Raw genomic sequence first — 19,199 nt, forward strand, 5'->3', positions numbered from 1 at the left:
CTTCTCTCCGAGGGCGGTCTGTGTGCAGTAGCAGAGTCCGCTGCAGGCTGGGCCCATCCAGACCTGCCGAATCGGTGTCGGTGACCGGGCACTGCCATCTGAGCAGCTCTGGGCCGGGCCGTGTGCCCCTTCTCTCGGCATGGCCTGTTCCTCTTGCCTTGCTTTGGGGAAGCGGCTCAGGTCAGGAGGGCCTGGGGACAGACATGCCGTCTGCTTGTTCCCTGGGGACCGCAGGAAGCGCTGGCTCTGCCCCACTCCTGCCGTGGCACAGGTCTTTGCTGTCCGCCTTCTCCCCCTCCCTGCTAAACACTTGGCCACCAGCTGGGCCTGCTCAGCCAACTCCAAGTCTTCGCTCTGGCACAAACTTCGGTAAAGCCATGAAGGCGGGAGGTGAGACTTGGTTTTCCGTGGTTTCTGAGAACCCTGAAGTCTGTTGAAGGCGCTCTCAATCTGGGCTGTGATAGTCGTGACTTCCTACGGAGGGCCTGTGCTGGTACGATTCCCTCTCCCCGCCCCAGTGCAGGACACCACTGACCAATAGAAGTGAGAACCGGCTGGCGAGCGGCTCGGCGGGGCAGGGCTTCACCGAGAGACGGGCGGGCTGCAGCTGCTGCCCTCATCAAGCCAGGAGTCCCTCCCCCAGGGTGCCCAGCTCACGCCGCAGCCCGAGTTCTTCCACGACTCTTTCCAAATGCCTTACTCACAGGGAGACGGCAGACTGAGCCGCAGGCCCACTGCCCGGCTCCGGTGAAGAACTAGTCCTCTCCGATGACCTTCCGCGTTCCCCTCCTTGACCCTGCTTGGTTCTGCCCGTGCAGCCCTCAGCATAGCAGAGGGCCTCGGTAGCCAGCGGGGACAGTGCTGGCCCAGCTGCGCGGTGGCCACGGGGCGTGTCCACAGCAGCCGGCAGGACCCGGGGCCCCCTCAGCCTGCGCTTGAAGGCGGCGGCGGGCTCGCTCAGCCTCTGTCACAGTCCTGCTCAGCTCAGGGACAGGCACGCGCCCCACTCTGAGTTACACACGCACGGGGCCACTTCCCTGCCGGGGACGGAGGCGCTGGGCTGTGGTCTCCCCTGTGGCCAGTAGCACATGATTTCACCGCTGCCTTTGGGACAATCTCAGGCTCTCTTCAGGCCCCACGCCCGTCGTGTCCATCTGACGTGGCCTGCTGTCAGGAGCGGGGCAGTGAGTGGTTCCTGAGCAGCTTCCGGCGGGGGCATCAGAAAGTGATTTAACCGAGACTAGGATGCCCCAGGCAGGGCTCCGGCTCCGGGCTCCACACCCTTCGTGCCTGGTCTCCAGGCTGAGCCCCAAATCCCTCTGCTAAGGCGCTGTGGGGGCCGGTGGTGAGTCCGCACAAGCTGCCCTGGATCCCCTTCCCGTACGTGCATGCTGGGCCGCACGCTGGCGTTCTGTCGGCCAGCCGAATTTCCCTGAAATGACCATGCCACCAGCTTCAGGCCAAGAGCGGGGCATGCGGCTAGATCGCGCCCCAGACCACTGTGCTCCTTGGACCCGGGGTGGTCAGCTACCTTGTGACTTAGAATAGGGCTGGCGCAGGTGGCAGGTGGGACGTGGCAATCCCATCAGGGGCGTTGGAGGGGAGGGGTAGTGGCAGAGTGGGGCCGGTCTTCACTCCCTTTCTGCCCACCTCTGAGTAGGAGACAAGCTCCCAGGAGCACCGAGTGACCTTGGCCAGCCTTGTTTTCAAGGGCTTCTGATGAGGCTGACCCAGGCTAGCCCTGGAGGTGGCCACAGGGGTCTCCACCAGGGCCAGCACGAGGTGCCAGGACGGTCACAGGGGAGCCCTGAGGGCCAGCATCCACCATGTCACTCTCGGGCGGGCAGGAGATCCTGCATTCCGAGTGGGGGACCCCAAGAAAGGACGTCATCGCGGGGACTCCGATGGGAGACCCAGCACAAAGCCAACACCGCTTTGCCTGGGAGAGCACAGCCGGACGTTCAGAGCCGCACAGACCCGCCGAGGGCGTCCTGGGCCAGCGAGGGTGTGAGGGGAAGGCTCTGCCGTGAACTTCTCCACGAGGGAGCCACCGGCTCTGTGGACTCGCGGCCCTGGCCCAGCCTGCCCTACCTAAGCACTTCTGCACTCCCTGGGGACATGTCATGGGCTGTCTTGGGAGATGCTCTTGGGTTTGACACAGGCACTTCGAGGGCTCAGGGGAGAAGACAGAGGGCAGAGACCCTCACCTCTGAGAGCAGAGAGAATCCTGGCCCTGCCTCCAGTCAGAGACAGGGAGACAGAGAGACAGGACGCGTGCAGGCGCATGCACTGTGACATCCCAGCAGCCGTGCGGGGAGTGCCCGGGAAGGAGGCTGGGCCGGAGGTGCCTACCTGTACCTCTGCTTCACAGACTGCTTCTCTGCGGACTGGCAGGCGTGCCCCGCATAGTACAGCGGGAAGAACAGGAAATTCCAGTTGGTGGCAAACCACGTCAGGGTGAAGGGCGCGTCGAACGTCCTGAAGGTCAGTTTGGCGAGCTGTGTGCTGCCGGCCCAGGAGGCACACACGCACAGCACCACCGCCACGCCCCACAAGGCCTTCCCGAGCTGTGCCCCGGAGCACGGTCGGCAGCGCCGCCGGCCTCTGCCCCTGCCGGCGCCTGGGCCTCTGCCGGGCCCGGGGGGTCCCGGGGGCGCTCCTCCCCTGGGGAAGAGAAGGGGCTGTTAGCTGGGCCTGCAGACCCCCACCTGCCACCCGCCAAACGACCCCCAGCCACTGCCATGGCCGGCCACCTGGAGGGAGGATGAGGGCAAGGGGCAGCTGGCTCCCGGGAGGATGGCTCCCGGATCCCCCAGGTGGGGTCATCAGCAGCCCCTCCCCTGCCTTTCTCGGGAACTTGTTGGAAACTCAGATTCACAAGGACCGCCCAGACCCCAGAATTGGAACTACATTTCTACAGGTGATCGGCCTGTGCTGGGGACACTTCTGCGGACTCAGCAGCTGCGACACGTCCACCCTGGGTCAGCCCAAGTTTCCCACCATGCTGCGGGGGGTGGGGCTAGCATCCATGTGCCTACCGGAGGCAGGGCAGGCCGAGCACCCCAGACCCCAGCTGCAGTGCAGCACAGCGCAGAGCAGCCCGCACGTGACGACAGATACCGCTCTCTCCTTTGCCTGCACAGAGGACAGACGCCCCTCTGGGCTTTCCGTCTGCTCTGACTGGCTCCCTGCTGATGGCCAGTGGCCCGCTGCACAGCTGTACTTAAAAACCACAGCCTCTGGCAGCTGGTGTGCAAAAGGCCAGGGCCCGCCACTGCAGCCCCGCCACTGCAGAGGGGATGGCTGGACACCGGCTGCTGCCCAAGAGGGGCCCCGGGCGCCGTTCCCACGGGCCAAGAGAAGGCGAGGAGTGTTTTCCGCTGGTTGGTTTTCGGTCATGACGGTGTGCGCGTCGGTCAGCTGGAAACCTACACCGAGCCGCAGCCCACGCTGGCTGTCGCTGCAGGCGGGCCATTTCCAACAGACACGGCACTGCCTGGCATCTGGCTGCATGGGGCACCCGAGAACACTGCGGGGGCCCAGGAACGAACCCCGGGGCAGAGTGGGGTCAGACGTGTGCACTCCACATGCTAAACTGGGACTAAACCCAATGGTCATTAACGTTGTACCCTCACTAAGTTTTGAACATGACACGTTCCGGGACATAATAATCATGGGTTGGCTGTCCCGTCAGCCACAGCCCTGGCCGAGAACAGCCGGGTATGGCCAGGCCAGGACAGAGCACCCTCTGCCGGTGCCCACCCTGCTCGACCCCATCTCTACTGTGCTTCTCTGCCTTGTCAACACTGCCCCTTCCGTGTGCGTACAAAGCCCCGGGAAGCCCCCTGAGAGCCAACGTGCGGTCACATTCAGCACGACAGACTGCCTCCCTGCTTGGGCTGCGGCGGCGAAGTGGAGGAGGGAAGTGGGACGACGGGGTCCGTCCCTCTGCGTTGTGTGCCCCCACAGGGACCCTGCTGTGCTCACGGAGGGCTCTCCCGCCCGAGGCCGGCCCAGGCTCGGCTCAGCCCACACGTGAGCACCTGCCGTCCATGATGGGACGAGCTATCCGGTGTACAGGGGCTAGGGAGGTTTCTCACTGTCGGGGTCACTGCTGACAGCCCAGACTGAAGAGACAATGGAGGAGATAAAACAAAAAGTCCCTGCAGACATTGAAGGCAGCTTCGCAGCGACGGCTTCCAGCCCTAAGGGTTCGGGGCAGGCAGAGCAGACGCAGGGGCACAGCAGTTCTGCACCGAGTGTCCTCACAGCAGCCAGCCAGCTTCGACACGGAACTAAGCAACTGCACCCTCTTCTACAAGGGAGGAGCTCAGCACGCTCTGCGACTCTGTTCGCTAAGATGCTGCAGCGGGTTTGAACCAAAGAAGCTATTCTCTGGGGCCAGCAGGTGGCGTGGTGTTAAGGCACCAGACTCCCCATGGCTGACTGCAGTTAGAGTCCTGGACCTGGTGACTTACTTTCTCCCTGTCTCTCTCTGGTGAGTACCCTTGCCCTGAAACGAACTTTAATAATAATAATAATAATAATAATAATAATAATAATAAAGATGTTATTCTTTAACTTTGTAGGTTCTGATTTCTCTAACCAGGGGAGTATTAACAATACACAAACAAAACAGACACTTTTTCGAAACCACCCTCAGTACCCTACTATTTAAGAATAACATACATGACAGAACAACATTTTCCAAGAAATAATGAATTTAACAAGTATTATGAGAAAAAAAAAAAGAAAGAAAAACTCCGTGGTCAGAATTCTTAGTGAGAACAGCAGGACAGAGGGCCCCCGTAGGAGCATGTGAGCTGACGGACAGCACACCTCCGGGGGCTGCGACAGAATGCATGAGTGCACGCTCCCCGTGTTACGTACGTGTGTGACACCCATGCTAAGGACTACTGGACCCAAGAACACACTTTTGGAAGTCCTGGAATAAACTCATAAAGTCAACTAAACTGAATTGACTCAAACCTCCCGTTTCACTGTACTGACGCCTCCCAGTGAAGATCATTCACCAGGCTCATTAGCTCACCCGCTTTTCTTTCAATGAGAGAGAGGAAGAGAGAGCTACTTTTCCGGGAGGGTTTCACCATGCCACAACCCACTCACCCCAGCCTCCCCGTTAACTGGAATCAGTCGCCCTGCTGCAGGTCGGTCCAGGAGCTGAGCCCCCACCTGCACCACCGCAAGCGGATGCCTCGCTGGCTGCTCTTAATACTTGCAGACACTGCCCACCTCACGTAAACAGAAACAGCCTTGATGAGTATCATGCACCACGATGCCCTCAATAGCAAAGGAACAGCGATCTCTAGGAACTCGTGCCAGCGGCCCCACAGCGGTGGCGAGGCACTGCACGGGGAGTGGAGATGGCGGCCCCACAGCGGTTGCGAGGCACTGCACGGGGAGTGGAGTCGGAGGCCCCACAGCGGTGGCGAGGCGCTGTGCACGGAGAGCAGAGCCCAGGCAGCTCACTGCGGTTTGGGTCGCAGCCCTGGGCTGGAGGAAGATCCACAGCATGACCGGGCTCCCCGGGGTGGCCTGGACATCCCTGCTGACCTGTGCTGCTGCGTTTTCTCCAGTCTGTGTCTGTGTAACACCCGCACGGTTCTCGAGAGAGCCGTGCCCATGCGAGGCCACATACACCCCTCACACACTCACACACCAGACCCGGGATCCTAGGAGTCCTCTCACACCTAGGCGGGTATGCCGTGGCCTGCTCATGCCTGCCCTGGGCTGGGCGTACCCTGTGACACACCCTCCGGGTGCTCGGGAAGCCTCTGCTCTGTGCCAAGAGCTCCGAGGCTCTTTACGTAAACGGAGAGCACAGCCACCACTCTGGGAACGCGGTCGACCCGAAGTGATTGGAAGGACTGGTGAGGAATCCCGGACTGTCACATGCAGAACAGAGACTCTGGGAGTGAGGTTCATGTGACCCAGGACAGCAGCTACAGGGAGGAGAGCCCAGCCTGGATGAGAGGCTGCAGCAACAGCAGGGCAAAGTGCAGGTTCTGTGTCCACGTGTCCACGTGCCCAGTGGCGGGAAGGCAGGAGTGGGAGGGGCGCTGCCGCCTGGCCCCGCGGCAATGCCGGCCTCGCTGTAGGGACTTGCTGCTGCAGAATCTGCAGCGACTGAGTACTCACCGACCCGCGCTACCAAGCGAGAGTGAACCCCACTGTCAGAGCCAGGTGTAGCTGGCAGAGTGGTCAGCGTGGACTCCAATGCAGAGCAGCGCCTTGGCTGGCGAGCAGGCAGGCGCTCTCACCGCCAGACATGCAGGAAGCGCACTGGCCCACACCCGCTCCTGCCTCAGGGCGAGTCCCAGGGCTGTCCCTGGGCGCTAGACAGTTTGGGCAGAGGACATTACTACTAAGTCAAGCTTCCTTTCAAGTGCAGGAAACTTCCGCTGGTCAGGATGCCCAGGTCCGAGTTCATGCCTAAGCCCAGCTGGAAGAGGCTGCAGACTTGTGCACGGAGCCATGGAACTGGCCTCACCCTGCGTCCCACCCGCTCCTCTGCCTGCAGGTGCATGACTAGAAATACGACTGATGTCCCCCACCCAGCTGCCAACGCCGCCTGCTGCTGGGGCCCCCCAGTTTATGCCCTTCTTGTACCACTCATGTGCATCCCATGTTCAGCCGCCATCCGGGCATGGTACAGGGAGGTCACACCCCGGCCAGGAGTGCTGCTCTCTGGGGCTGTCGCTGCAGTCGAGCCTCTCCCCCTGGAGCCCTGTCTTCTCTAAATGCTGCTTATGCTACTTAATTCACCTGGAAATGCTGGTGGCAGGCAGCTCTACCCAGTTGAGTGGCTGGAGCTTCCACGGAGCATTTTGGAGAAAGGTGAGTGTGTGTGTGTGCAATTGTGTAGGGGACTGTTGTGCACAGCAGCTCCCCGTGGCACAGTGAGCTGCAGCCAGGCCTGTGTGGGGGCTTCCGTTCCACACCGTTTCAGAGTCCCGAGGGCTGTCAGACGATTTGCTGAAACTGTGTGCCAGCCTCCCACCTGCAGTCACCCTCCCAGCCGGATGCGTTAAGCCCCACTCGGACTGGGCAGAAGCAGCGCCCAGAGGCGTCTGATCAGCAGCTGGGAACTCGAGGCCCCACTGGCCGGGCTGGGGGTCTAGCTTAGCTGCCAGTCCTCTCGGAGAACAAGGCAAGAACTTCATTTCATGAGCTGCCCACTGCAGAAAATGGTAAATCGGAGCTTTTATGCTTATTTTTAGTGAACGTCATTTCTCTTAGGAGAAGGCGAGAAAGACTGGAAACTCTTTCACTGATCTTACCGTTCACACGAAATGGTGTTTTTGAACTTCTTTACAAGGTCCCCTCAGAAGACATGGGCCCTGCTGCTCCTCTACAAAAAGTCTTCAGGGAGCTTGCATGTAGAAAGTGACACGTCCTGTCGTTAGAGCAAGGGACCCAGCGCTTGGGCCAGGGCCACTGCTGGCTGGCACGGCAGCAACACTGCCCAGGCTGGAGGTGCCTCTCCACGGACGTCCGCACCGATACAATCTCCGCAGTTATTTTTACAGCTTTATTCGAGGTCTTATTTATAATTTTTCATTGCATAAAACGCAGCCTTTTAAAGTGCGGTCATGTGTCACTCGATGCTGGAGGTACTCCGGAGAACTCGCCAACAGGCGTCTTCTTCCTGAACGTACTCGCAGGGCGTACTCACGCACCTGGACGCACGGCCCCCACGCTCTGGGCTGTGTGGTGGAGCCCAGCGGCCCAGGGCTGCCGACCTGCCCGGCGCGTCTGTACTGGGCACTGTGGACAGCTGGGACACATGGAAGGGTCTGGGAGTCTATGCACGGCTAAACACAGAAGATGCACAGCAAAGCCCCGAGTACAGGACAGAATCGGCAGACCTGCATCGGCCTTGCCAGGAACAGCCCCAGGGCTGCACCTGGCTCTGGTAAGCGGAAGGAAAGGCCTTGGGCAGCACTGGACGTGGCTGTGGACTCAGAAACCCTGCACGCTCAGGCCACACCCGGCTTACTTGAAACTTCTCTCAACGAACTGTCACTTACTCCTTTTTCTTTCATGAGCTGTTCGATTTTTTAAAACTTTCTTATAATAACACTTAGGCTAACACACACACAGCTATATGAAAACATTTTTTCTTTACGTCTCTAATTCTGTAAGCTTTTTAATTTTTTTTTTAGAGGTTTTTGCTATAGGGCGCGTGCGCTCGCCAGACAGACAGAGAGAGACAGATAGAAAGCGAGAAATCACCCCCCAGAGAGGATGGCCATGCCGCAATCCCTTCTCCTCCATTCTCCTCTCGGGATCTTGGGCACGCACACACACGCGCCCGGCGTGAGTTTAAGCCACCGGGTCCGGGACTCGAACCACGGTCAACTACATGGGAGTCCAGCAACATAGCCATTATGCTAACTGCTGGTCCCTAATTCTGTAAGCTTTTTAAAATTTAAAATAATTGAGGGCAGGTCCTGCAGCATAGCGGCTAAGCACTGTGGAGGGGAATTGGCTCCACACGACTAACTGAGGCTGCTTTGGGACACCCCGCCTCGCCTGGGCCCCTGAAGGGCTGGGGTGGTGTGGTCAGGCCCCGCGGCAGGGCACGCTCTCTCTCTCACTCATGTAAACACACACTCTGGCAGCATGACTAGGCCCACTGGGGGGTGCATTCTCTCTATATTTATTTTTTATTGCCAGAGGGTGCAGATAATACACTCAGCAGAGAGAGACAGAAGTTCCGTTCAGTGATGACGGTCACACTGCAATGCCATCTCCTCCCCTTCCCCGTCCCGACAGGGCCTGGAACATGCATGCACATGCACCTCGTGTGCTTTTCAAGCTGCTGGAAGCAGGATTTGAACCTCAGTCAGCCATGTGGGATCCAGCTGAACCACAAGGCCCTGAGGCTAGCCCTGTGTATGGGAGGAATATTTTCTCTCTCTCTCTGCATATGCCCTCTGATATAAAAAACAATAACGATTTTCTGGGGCCGGTAGATGGTGTAATGATTATTGCTGGCCTCCCACATAGTCAACCGCAATTAGAGTTCCAGACCTAGTGGCTTGAAACTCATGCTGGGCTCGTGTGCATGCATGCCCCAAACGCTGAGGAGACAGGAGGAGAAGGGATTACAGTGTGGCCATCCCCCCAGAGAGTAATTTCTCTCTTTCTGTCTCCTTGTCTCTCTGGCAAGTGCACGCACCATATAGCAAAAGCCTCTCTAAAAAATAAAAAAAATACATAAAAATAAAAAAATAATTTTATTTTTAGTTTTTAAACATTTTTGTTCAAAGCTAATATATACACATGCTAGCCTAGGTCCACACAGGGTCAGGATCATCGATGTCACTATCTTCCACCTCCATCTTCTCCTACAGAGGCCACAATGGCCAACGCAGCGCGAGTGAGGTCGAGCCCAGGAGACGTGATGCAATCGTGAGGTGCGGAGGCCGGGACAGCCATGAGGAGTCGCTCCAGAGGGCGGACAAAGCTCCAGGCAGGGAGGGGCAGGCCAGCGACACGGCCACTCTTAGCAGGACTGCGTGTGCACGTCATGTGTGCCCTGCTTCCATGATGCGTGTAGCAGCTTCTCTTGCCAGGCAGCACTGCGGACGCGCGAGCGACACCTGGCACCACCATATTAATGCGACCATGAGGTCACCAGGCTATAAGGATTTTCCAGCTCCGTCATCAACCTACGGGCTCACCGTGTGGCCTACTGCTGACCAAAACGCTGGTAGGTGGCACAGGACGGAACAATTCGGGGACTTGCGGCAAGTGACGGCACCGTGGAACCACACCACGTGCTCACACCTCTCTGGTCACTCCCATCCCGCCTTGGCCCCAGGAAGGAGGGCCTTTGCAGGCTCCGTAAGCGTCGTTGCTGTGCAGGTGTCCCCGTGGGACAGTGCTCGTTTCCCACCGCGTCGGGTTGGGGCGTCTGGGAGGCAGCGCCTGCCGGTAGTCGTCACCCTCACAGCCGCGCTTCTCCCCGGGCCGCCCGGCACACGCCTTGTCCATGGGGCGAACTCCAGTTGTGGCCGCTGTGAGCCCTGCCACCACAGACACACACTCAGTTTTGGCATGCACATGCTCTGTCCCTGCATGGACTAGCCAAGTTTCCGGGCCACTTGCCCAATGGTCAGGGCACGAGGCAGACACGGCCCTCCCTGGTAGGCTGGCCAAGTCCCCGCACCATGTGGACCGCCGCATCCTGGAGGGTAAGTGCCGAGAGCGCGCTGCCCTGGGGACCGGAGGCCTCCCCTCCCACTGCTTGCTCTGGACCTCCCGGGGAGGATGGGCTGACAGACAGTCCCCCACTTACCGCCCACAGTGGACACACAGCCCAGGGCTGCCCAGCACTAAGGCGCTCTTGCTCAGTGAGGAGCGTGGAGGGAGGCTGTGTCTCGGCACTCGCAAATGTAGTGGTCCCTGAAAAACGCATCTCAGGGTTTGTCTCTCATCTGGCCATGAACACTTGCTCCTTGGGTTTGTGTGTGACTGTTGCTTTAAGAGGTGGCGAAAACAGAGGGAAGAAGGGGAGCTGCCGAGGAGGCTGCGGCATGTGTCCCCTGTGTCCCAAAGCAATCCTCGTTCACCCGTCCTGGCCGTTAGGCCCACCTGCCCGTGCCAGGCCATCTGTGATTCCTGGACTTTGGGTCAGGGAAGCTCCCAGCACTGATACACGGAGCCACATCTATGTTTCGGATTAGCGTGGGGCCCGGGGAAGGACAGCCGACGGGCAGCAGAAGCAGAGGGCGGAGGGAAACAGAGGGCCACTGATGTGAACGCCCAGTGCACAGGCCATGCCCACAGCCCGGAGAGGCTGCTGGGCTCGGCGTGCCATGCGGGGACGACTGACCATTCGTCTTTGGCAGACTGGATGGGGAAGCTCTGAGCTACTGCTCAAGGTCACAGCCAGGCGGGGCTGAGAGGTGGCCCCAGTTGGGCCGGCCCAGCCCCAAAGCATCAGCAGGTGCAGACAGTGTCCTCGTTCTCCCTTTGGAAGCCAAAGAGGGACTTCAGGTTTGCAGAGGAGAAGGCCCGTGTCTCAGCTTTGATTCTAAGTTCCAGAGGGCACGTGTGCATGCCAGAGAGAAAACCCTCCCACTGCGCAGGGCCTGGTCATGCCACAATCTCTCCTCCATTCCTCCTTCTGTTAAGATCCTGGGCATTCACACACAGGCACCAAGGTGTGTTTTCCAAGCCTCTAGGGACTTGGTATAATGGTCAGTCTCATGGGATCTAGCCCCTCCACTGGTGCCTACCCACTGTGCTGTGGGGCCAGCCAGACCCTGCGTCTCACCTGAACTGCCTCAGTGGGACTCTCGCTAGGACTCGCCGTCCTGGATGGGGACACCACAGATCGGATGACTGTGTTCCCCCAAATTCATAGGCTGGAGCCCCCACACCCAGTGTGGCTGCATTTGGAGAAGGGGCCCGCGGAATGTGATTAGGGTTGGACAAAGACCCAGGGTGGGGCTCTACCCTGACAGGACACCAGAGAGCCAGTGCTCATGTGCTATCTGCACTGGCACACATGCACACACATGCACACGTGTACACATGCACAGGGGTGACCGTCGGTGGGGGCGGCAAAGGCCTTGTCTGCAGACCAGGGAGAGGCTCTTGCCAGAAACGGACCTCTCCAGCTTGGGTCTCGGACTTCCAGCCTCCAGAACCTCTGGGACCCTCGGTCCTGGCAGCCCCTGCTGGTGCAGTGCTGGACAGGGGAGGCGGACAGGGGCTGCCGTGAGCAGCGGTGGGTGGTGGAGCGAGTGGCTGCGTGAACCCGTGCGGAGAATGGGTGACAGCACTGGACTGGAAACAGCAGACCCCGACTCCTCTCTTTGCCCTCTGTGAGTAGCTTAAACCGTGTAACGTGATTCTAGAAGCAGGCTGTATAGCAGGAGGAAACACGGCAGCTGCAAAGTTGAGTTTTATAACATGCTTAGGGGCTGGCCCCAAGGCCTGGAGGTCAAGGCGGTCAGAGCACACAGAGCCTGCCGCACGGTTTTAGTTCTGATCTGGTGCTTCGAAAACACACCTGGTACATGTGTGTGCATGCCCTCACTCCTGAAAGGAAACGCAACACAGAGCGCTCTGCACTGGTTAGGATGGAGAGTTGGAGGGAAGCAGAGGCTGCTCCTTGGGGGTGGAGCGGGGTGCTAGGAGGCATCTCTGAGGTCCTCTGGGACTTCTACCCTGAAGCCATGGAGAGCTGGTGGGAAATGGCCACAACCCACCCGGACCCCCTGCCCTCACCACTGTCCTGTGGCATTTCTCCCTGACTCATTTAGTCTCCGAGTAGCCCCCACATGTCCCCATAACATGCCCTCGGGCAGTGGATTCAAGGCAACCCCAGCCTGCACACAGCCCAGGGTGGAGGGTGCCCTGTGAGGAGCCTGCTGGGTGGGGGTAAGCGTAAACGATGCCGCCCGCGCCTCGGGAGGGCCCGTCCTCTCCTGGAAGAGGAGCAGAGAACTCGATTCAGCACGTGCCTGAGGGGTCAGCTGACCCACGTGCCCCGCTAGCACCAGCTGTGCGGCTCCTGAGCCCCACCGTCTCATGGCCTGCACACACAGTCTTCCCACACGCAGCAGGTGCGGGCCATTCCGGGGCTGCTAATGCGGGCTCTTCAGGAGGGGCTGGCCTGCCACACTCGTCCAGGTGGCGCTGGCGGGGGGCGGGGGGGGGGGGGGGGTGGGGGGGTGAAGAGTGAGGGACGCTCTCACGTTAGTCCTGTTATTCTAGGAGGGAAACACGACTTCTTACAGATCTGACAGCAATCACAGTATCTCATTCTGAAACACCAAACACTTGGAACAATAGAAAAGAGGCACTTCAGTAATGTATGTACAGTTTTAACTCTGTAATGAGCAATCACTGTTTTCCAAACAAAATTACAATGATCAAGCTACTAAAAATAATCTACACTTGATAGCGATTCTTTAATCTGTAAACAAAGGAAATTTCTCGAAGAAAATAAAGATCAGTATTTAATGCCAGACTCGTCCAGGTGGCGCTGGCGGTTGCCAGGGCGGGTGACGCTGGGAGTCACCAGGCGGGGGTGACGCCTCTCTTCCTGGGATTTGGTGTCAGATGAACATGAGCAGAAGAGGCCACCACACGGGCACAATGGCCACACAGCTCACCAGGACTCTGAGCCACCCGGGAAGGTCCTGGCCTGCGTTCTGAGGCCTCCTGCACGTGCCTAGGATCCCAAGGCCGAGACTGGGGCAGACTGCAGTGTGAGGACTCTACTGGGTAACTGCCTCTCTGTCTGTCTCTCGTGGAAGAAAATAAGCCAACTTAAAAGGAGGAAGGAATGCAATGAGTACGAGAGTAAGGCCGAATCAGCCGACGGCTCGGTGGTTGCACAATCGCCTTTAGGAAAAAGCACCATTTCCTAAGCACACAGCCTGTCCTGGGCAGAGCGGCCGTGCCCCTGAGGCAGACCGGGCGTGCTCGGGCAGGCACCATGGTGGGGCCTGCCTGGGTGCGAACATGGCCTCCCAGGCTTATCCTCCCCAAGGGCAGGCGCCCATCCACAGGGTGACGTGGCTGACTCATGCTGGGCGCCACGGCTTGACACGAGCAGACCAGCCCAGGCACAGCCGGGAAGGTGTGCAGCTCCGCAAAGTCTTCTGTGCCTCTTTTGGGGCTGCCACCATCCGGGCCTATTGGTGCAGCGGCTCCTGCAGCCCAGGAAATGGTGCGACGAAGCCTGCACTCACACCGTCCTTCCACCCTGCCCACACCAAGTTCACGTGTGGACACACACACACATGCACATATGTGCACATGCATGCACGCACACGCACCCGGTCCCTTACTGTCTCTGGCCTCAGACCCTCAGAGCTCTCTGACCATAGCTAGTAAAGGGCTTTCTTCAGACAGACCCATCTCTGCTGGTGAGCAAACTACTTAACAGACCAGAATGTTCCTGCTCAAAGAGCCGGTGGAAGGCCTGGTCTCATCACCTTCCTTGCAGGAGTTCCCAGATACATTAATTAGCTAGGGAAGCTGGAAATGGAACTTGAGTGTCCTGACTCCTCACCCAGTGTTCCCTCTAGAATCTTCTCCCCAGCTACAAGATGTCTTAACCAGTGCAAACGTTATCACTTGCCAAAAAGGCTTTTAAGAATTAAATCTCTCCTTGGCTCTCTCATAGAGCTGTCCTCAGCCCTCTCTCACCTCTTCAAGCCTTCAATCCCCATCCTTCATTTTCAGCAGAAGATTCCTTTCCTACGTTACTAAGGTCAAAGTCGTAGCACGGGTCTCCAGATCCCCTCCTCTGGGGCCCGGCTGCCTGTCCCCTCTGTTCGACTCCTCGAGGCCAGCTGCCCCGTGCTCTCCTCCAGCCCTGCTCTCTGGCCACGCTGTCCCCATCACCTTTCTCTGGGGACTCAGTCAACCTCGCATCCGCCCCAGGGCCAGCCTCCTTCCTCTGGCTGACAGAGACTTCCAGATGCAGCAAAAGACCTCCCCTTCCCCCTCAGACAGCATATCTGGGCCAGCCGGTGGCACGGTGGTTAAGGCAGCCGGATCCCACATGGCTGACGGCGCAGTTCTAGTCCCCAGCCTGGCACACTGAGAAACACGATGGGTGCGTGTGCTCCGAATCCTGACAGGGACTTCAGCGCGGCCATGCCCCATGAGAGGTGCTTTCCCACTCCCCGCGCCCCCACCCCTCTCTTTCCGGCAAATTTTTTCAAAAGGAGGCTAACGCCTCTCACTAAGCACCTTGACCTGGCCTTGAACAGCCCCTCCACACCCCTGCCCATGATCTGCCTTGCCCACCAGCACCACTGACAAGTCCCTAGGGCCACCGTCCCTGGGCCACGTTTGACACGGCACTGTGGCCTTCTTGGTTTCTCTCTTGTGGTTTCGTGGCCCCGTATTAATTGGGTTCTCTGGTCCAGCTGTCTGGACATCTCATCTCCTTTACTCCCAGTCCAGGGTGGCCGCCAGGATCCTGCACTCACCGCCCACTCCTCCACTGCCTCCGGGCTCCGTCACCTCTGTCTGCTTCCCACTTGCACCTGCCAAGCCCCGAACTCGGTGTGCCCCGGCAGGCTCCGTCCTCCCCTCCTACACGTCTCCTCTGCCTTCACTGCGACTACCGATGGCGGCTCCCTCCTGCACTGCTCAGTGCCACCTCAGACGGCTGCCACCCCGGCCCTCCTCCTTTGCACTGTCCCACGCTCTACTGCCTTGCCTTTGCCTGGGGTTAGGACGCAGGCCTACTGCGTGGCAGTGGTTCCTGGCTGGCCTGTCCTCAGAGAGGGATCGGCAGGACCTCCCCATGGGGTGCTGTGAAGAGGCAGCCAGGGTCCAGGGCTCAGGGCAAGCAGGAAGCCCACGTCCCCTCTGGTTAGGACACCAGTTCTGCAGGGGCTGGGTGACACTTCTCCGCACGCCCCTTTCTCCACTGCACACCTTCTGGCATGGCGGTCGAACTTCTCACGTCCCTTCAGAGATACAGAGACACACGCGTGCGTGCCCGTGCACATGCACACGAATCGCGTCTCAGCTCTGCTGTCCCGTGGGAGGGACTGTGGCTGGCGGCCCACCCCGCTCTACGTGAAACACTCATGGCGCGAGGACGCGGACAGAGCCAGCCAGCTTGCATGCGCTGTGCCTCGCTCTTCCAGGAGAGCATCTTCTGTCCCCTGCCTCCCCTTCCTACCCAGTCCTGCCCTCCTTGGCCAGCCTGCAGGGTGCCTCAGCCTCCCGGGAATGTGGGGCTCCCCAACTCTGCCCTTGGCCGTGGGCGCCCTCTGCCAGGAGGGCCTCTTCTCAGCTCCCCTTCCGACAGCCTGGGCCAGGCCGCCCAACCAAGCTCGGGGAAACGCTGCCTGGTGACCACACGGTCCTCGTCTCCCTTGGAGATGGCAAGGGCCCTGAGGTTGTCTGGGTGGCAGGAACGTCCTGTCAGACTATCCCATTTTGGAAAGAAGGGGGTCACAGCAGCCCTCTGTGTCCCTATGGAACAGCACTGGTCCTTTACGGAACCCACCATGCATTTCGCTCTCCTTCCACGGGACCAGAAAGGTCACGTCCGTCAGACTCCTGTTGTCCCTGTGCACACCTCACACACAGTGCCTGTCTGCAAGAGACGGGGTCGCGGGCTGTCCCTTCCTCCTCCGCGTCCCCAGCATGCTGGCTTGTTCTCCCACACAGGTGGTGAGCAACACATGGAAGCAACGTGAGGCCCAGGGCCGGGCAGGCAGGGAGCTGCTTCTAGGGCAGGGGGACCCGTTGGCAGGACACTCGCTGGAGTCCTCTCAGATCAGGCCAGCAAGGCTAGGTCTTCACAGACGTGACAGCGGCTGCACCCCAGGACGGGAGCGAGGACGAGGTGGCGGTGACAGGAGCACACGCACAGGCATCACGCCTGTTGCCACTGCATGGGCTGCGGGTCACGCCGAGGGCAGGCCACCGCGTCTCAGGCAGCGCCGTGGCTGCAGATTCTCAACCCCACTCGAGCAGCGACACCACTGTGTGCGGGTCCACGGCATTTGGGGACAGACAACCTTGCTTTGCAGCTCCATGATCTGTTGAGTGATTCTCTGAGCCTCAGTTTCCTCATCTGCAAAATTGGGTAGCAATACCGCCCCTTCCTTGGGAGGTGGGATTCATGGGGCAAAGTCCTCGCGCCGTGGTGGCCACATTCTCACTATTGGGACGGACACACCATTGTCCCCAGCTCATACGAGGGAACTGCGTCACACAGAGCTTCACTCATGAGACAAAATCCGTCGGTGCGAGATCTGGGCTCCGAAGCCACAGCCTCCGAAGGCCTCGCTCTCCCCAGTGCGCTGCCGGCCCGCCCTCGGGGAATCCACTCCACTGTCCCCGGCTATTAATTCCTACTGAATGCAATTTTATTGAAGGTGAATGAGCTGACTGAATACAGATGACCCCAGTGGACTCCGCTCGGTATTCAGTGTCCGCTGCTGATGGGAAAGCCAGGAAAGGACCGGCATTCCAGCCGCCACCAGCCTGACCAGAAAGCATCTCCAAATTCTTCAGCCCCTCTATGCCCTGAGCCCCCGTCCCCGGGCCTCCTGGCCAAGCCTGCACACACCCACTGGTCCCTCCGCATGGAATGGCACCTACTCTCATGTCTCCCAGCCTCTACCTCAGAAGGCCTCCTCTAAGAAGGGCCTCCTCCTCAGAAACGCCCCCTCAGATGGCTCAATTTTCAGTGTCCCTGTGCCACCTTGTCCTCAGCTGTGTACCGGAACTCTGCACCTAGTATCTGGGAACTTATTTGTCATGCATCTCTGCCCCTCCGGACCGGGACCTCCTTCAGCAGAGGGAGCCGGCGTTCACTCCCGTGTTCCCAGGGCCTCGCTAAAGTGTCAGAGGGCACAGTCGGGTGAGATACCGCTGAGTCGGCACAGCCGCCCTGCCCGCCCTTTCTATTTCGGTTTGATGTGTACCACACGCGGTGCTTCCTCGCCTCCCTCAGATGACACACTGCAAGCTACCAAACTCCTGCCGGCTGCAGCCCGGCCCGTAGCCATGCACCATCCGCTCAGAATCCGCATGGACGGGACCCCTTGCCCTGCACTCCGAAGGCAAAGAAGAGTGACCCACACTTCCCAGCCCAGCACACAGGATGCAGATGGCGTCGGGAAACAGATGGAAAGCCAGACGGAAGAAAACAGCGAGGAAGCCCCGGGCGAGCAGGAGCGCCGAGCCCAGGCACAAGGCAGGCCACAGCCCTGACGAGCACACCTCGCCCTGTCCCCTAACGGCGACCTCCAGGCTCGGCCCCGGAGAGGATCTGTGCCTGGTGTGCCACGCACTGCCCCCCACAGCGGAGCCCCAGCGCTGACGGCCTCACTTTCCACCTCCAGCACCACTCCCCGTGCAGTGCGGCCCTGCCCTGCCTGCCCGAGAGACGGCACCCACAGAGGGAGACAGCCAGCCCAGCTGTCGGAGGGAGACCTGGACCCACCCCTGCCCTCGAAGACCCTTGATGAGCAGCTGCCCTGGGGAGAGACAGCCAGCCCTGCCCCCCACCCCAGCTCATGCCCACTGGGGCAGGGTCTAGAGAAGGTCTGAGTGCAAATGCCCATGGAGAGGGAGTACTTGTCCCCAACTCGGGTGCAGGTGACTGACTCCAGCTCTGCCTGAGGATGAGCAGGGGAGGGAGGCGATAGCTACTGAGAAGAAGGTCGCCCTCCGGAAGCCAGGGGTGCGAAGCAGGTAAGTGGTGCAGACCTGTGCAGCCCGCACCCTGACAGGAGCCTGGTGTTGGATTGGATGGCCCAGGGCTCCGTTTCGGCGCCTCCACCTACGAGCTGGAGGTCTGGGCACAAGGCTCCCCTGGCTGGGCCTTGCAGCCCTCGTCTGGACAGCGGGAAGGGTGTCGCATGCCCACCGGCAAGCCTGTGGATGCGCTGGGCTCGAGCCCATGGCTGCACCCCCAGCCCCTCTCCAGTTCTGGACTCGCTGAGCCACACAAGGACTCCTGACCTCCCAGATCCGGGCTGGGATCCGGCTGCAGGGGCTGGCACCCCACTCTGCTTCACTGAGAGTAAGTTGAGTGCAGGCTAAGGGCTCGTGGCAGCCCCAGGGCTGGGGTGGGGTCTGCCTCCCTGTTCCCTCTGGAGGGCCCCCTAGTCTCCACCTGGCCAGCTCGGGCAGCTGTGACATTCACAGACAGACGTGGTCCATGCTTGGGCATTCCACCCCTGCCTCCAGGAGGAGTTAAGGCTGAGCCTGGTCCCCACTGTCCCCTTCTCTGCTAGGACATGGGGTCCTCTCTCCACCGACAAAAGGTGGAGTGTCTGAGGTTCCTGCTTCCTCCCTCCCTCCCCTGGGCGGGGGCGTTGGTGAGCAGGGCCCCAGGAACAGTCTGGGGGCCTCTCAAAGTACCTCAGCCCCCTCCAGGCCTGGACAGGGGGTGTTTACCCCTGGGGATGAGGACCCCTCACCTGCCGGCTGCTCATTCCCACAGAGCGAGTCTGCAGCTGGGCAGGCTCTGGGCGGTGATGCCAGGGGCCCTCTGCTGCCGCCCCCAGCCAGCCAGTCGGCAGGGACTGGGGGTGCTCCGACCTAGGCAAGGCAAAGCGCAGGGCGACCCCCCTCCTGGACAGCAGGCTAGAGGCTCAGCATGAACCCAGGACAGGGGAGTGGGGCTGCGGGCAGCTGCTGCTGGCTGCGCCGGGCTGCCCTGG

General features: G+C 60.0%; 1 protein-coding gene across 1 annotated transcript in view; it reads right to left on the minus strand.

Moving 5' to 3' along the window:
- Positions 1-19,199, minus strand: part of SLC35F3 (solute carrier family 35 member F3) — a 79,387-nt gene that overhangs the window by 59,840 nt on the left and 348 nt on the right. The window contains 2 exon segments of the mRNA XM_006145972.3: positions 2,353-2,593; positions 2,596-2,664. Coding sequence (XP_006146034.2) covers positions 2,353-2,593; positions 2,596-2,664 — 310 coding nt within the window.

This window comes from Tupaia chinensis, unplaced genomic scaffold (genome assembly GCF_000334495.1).
Source record: "Tupaia chinensis unplaced genomic scaffold, TupChi_1.0 Scaffold000161_1, whole genome shotgun sequence".
Taxonomy (NCBI): domain Eukaryota; kingdom Metazoa; phylum Chordata; class Mammalia; order Scandentia; family Tupaiidae; genus Tupaia; species Tupaia belangeri.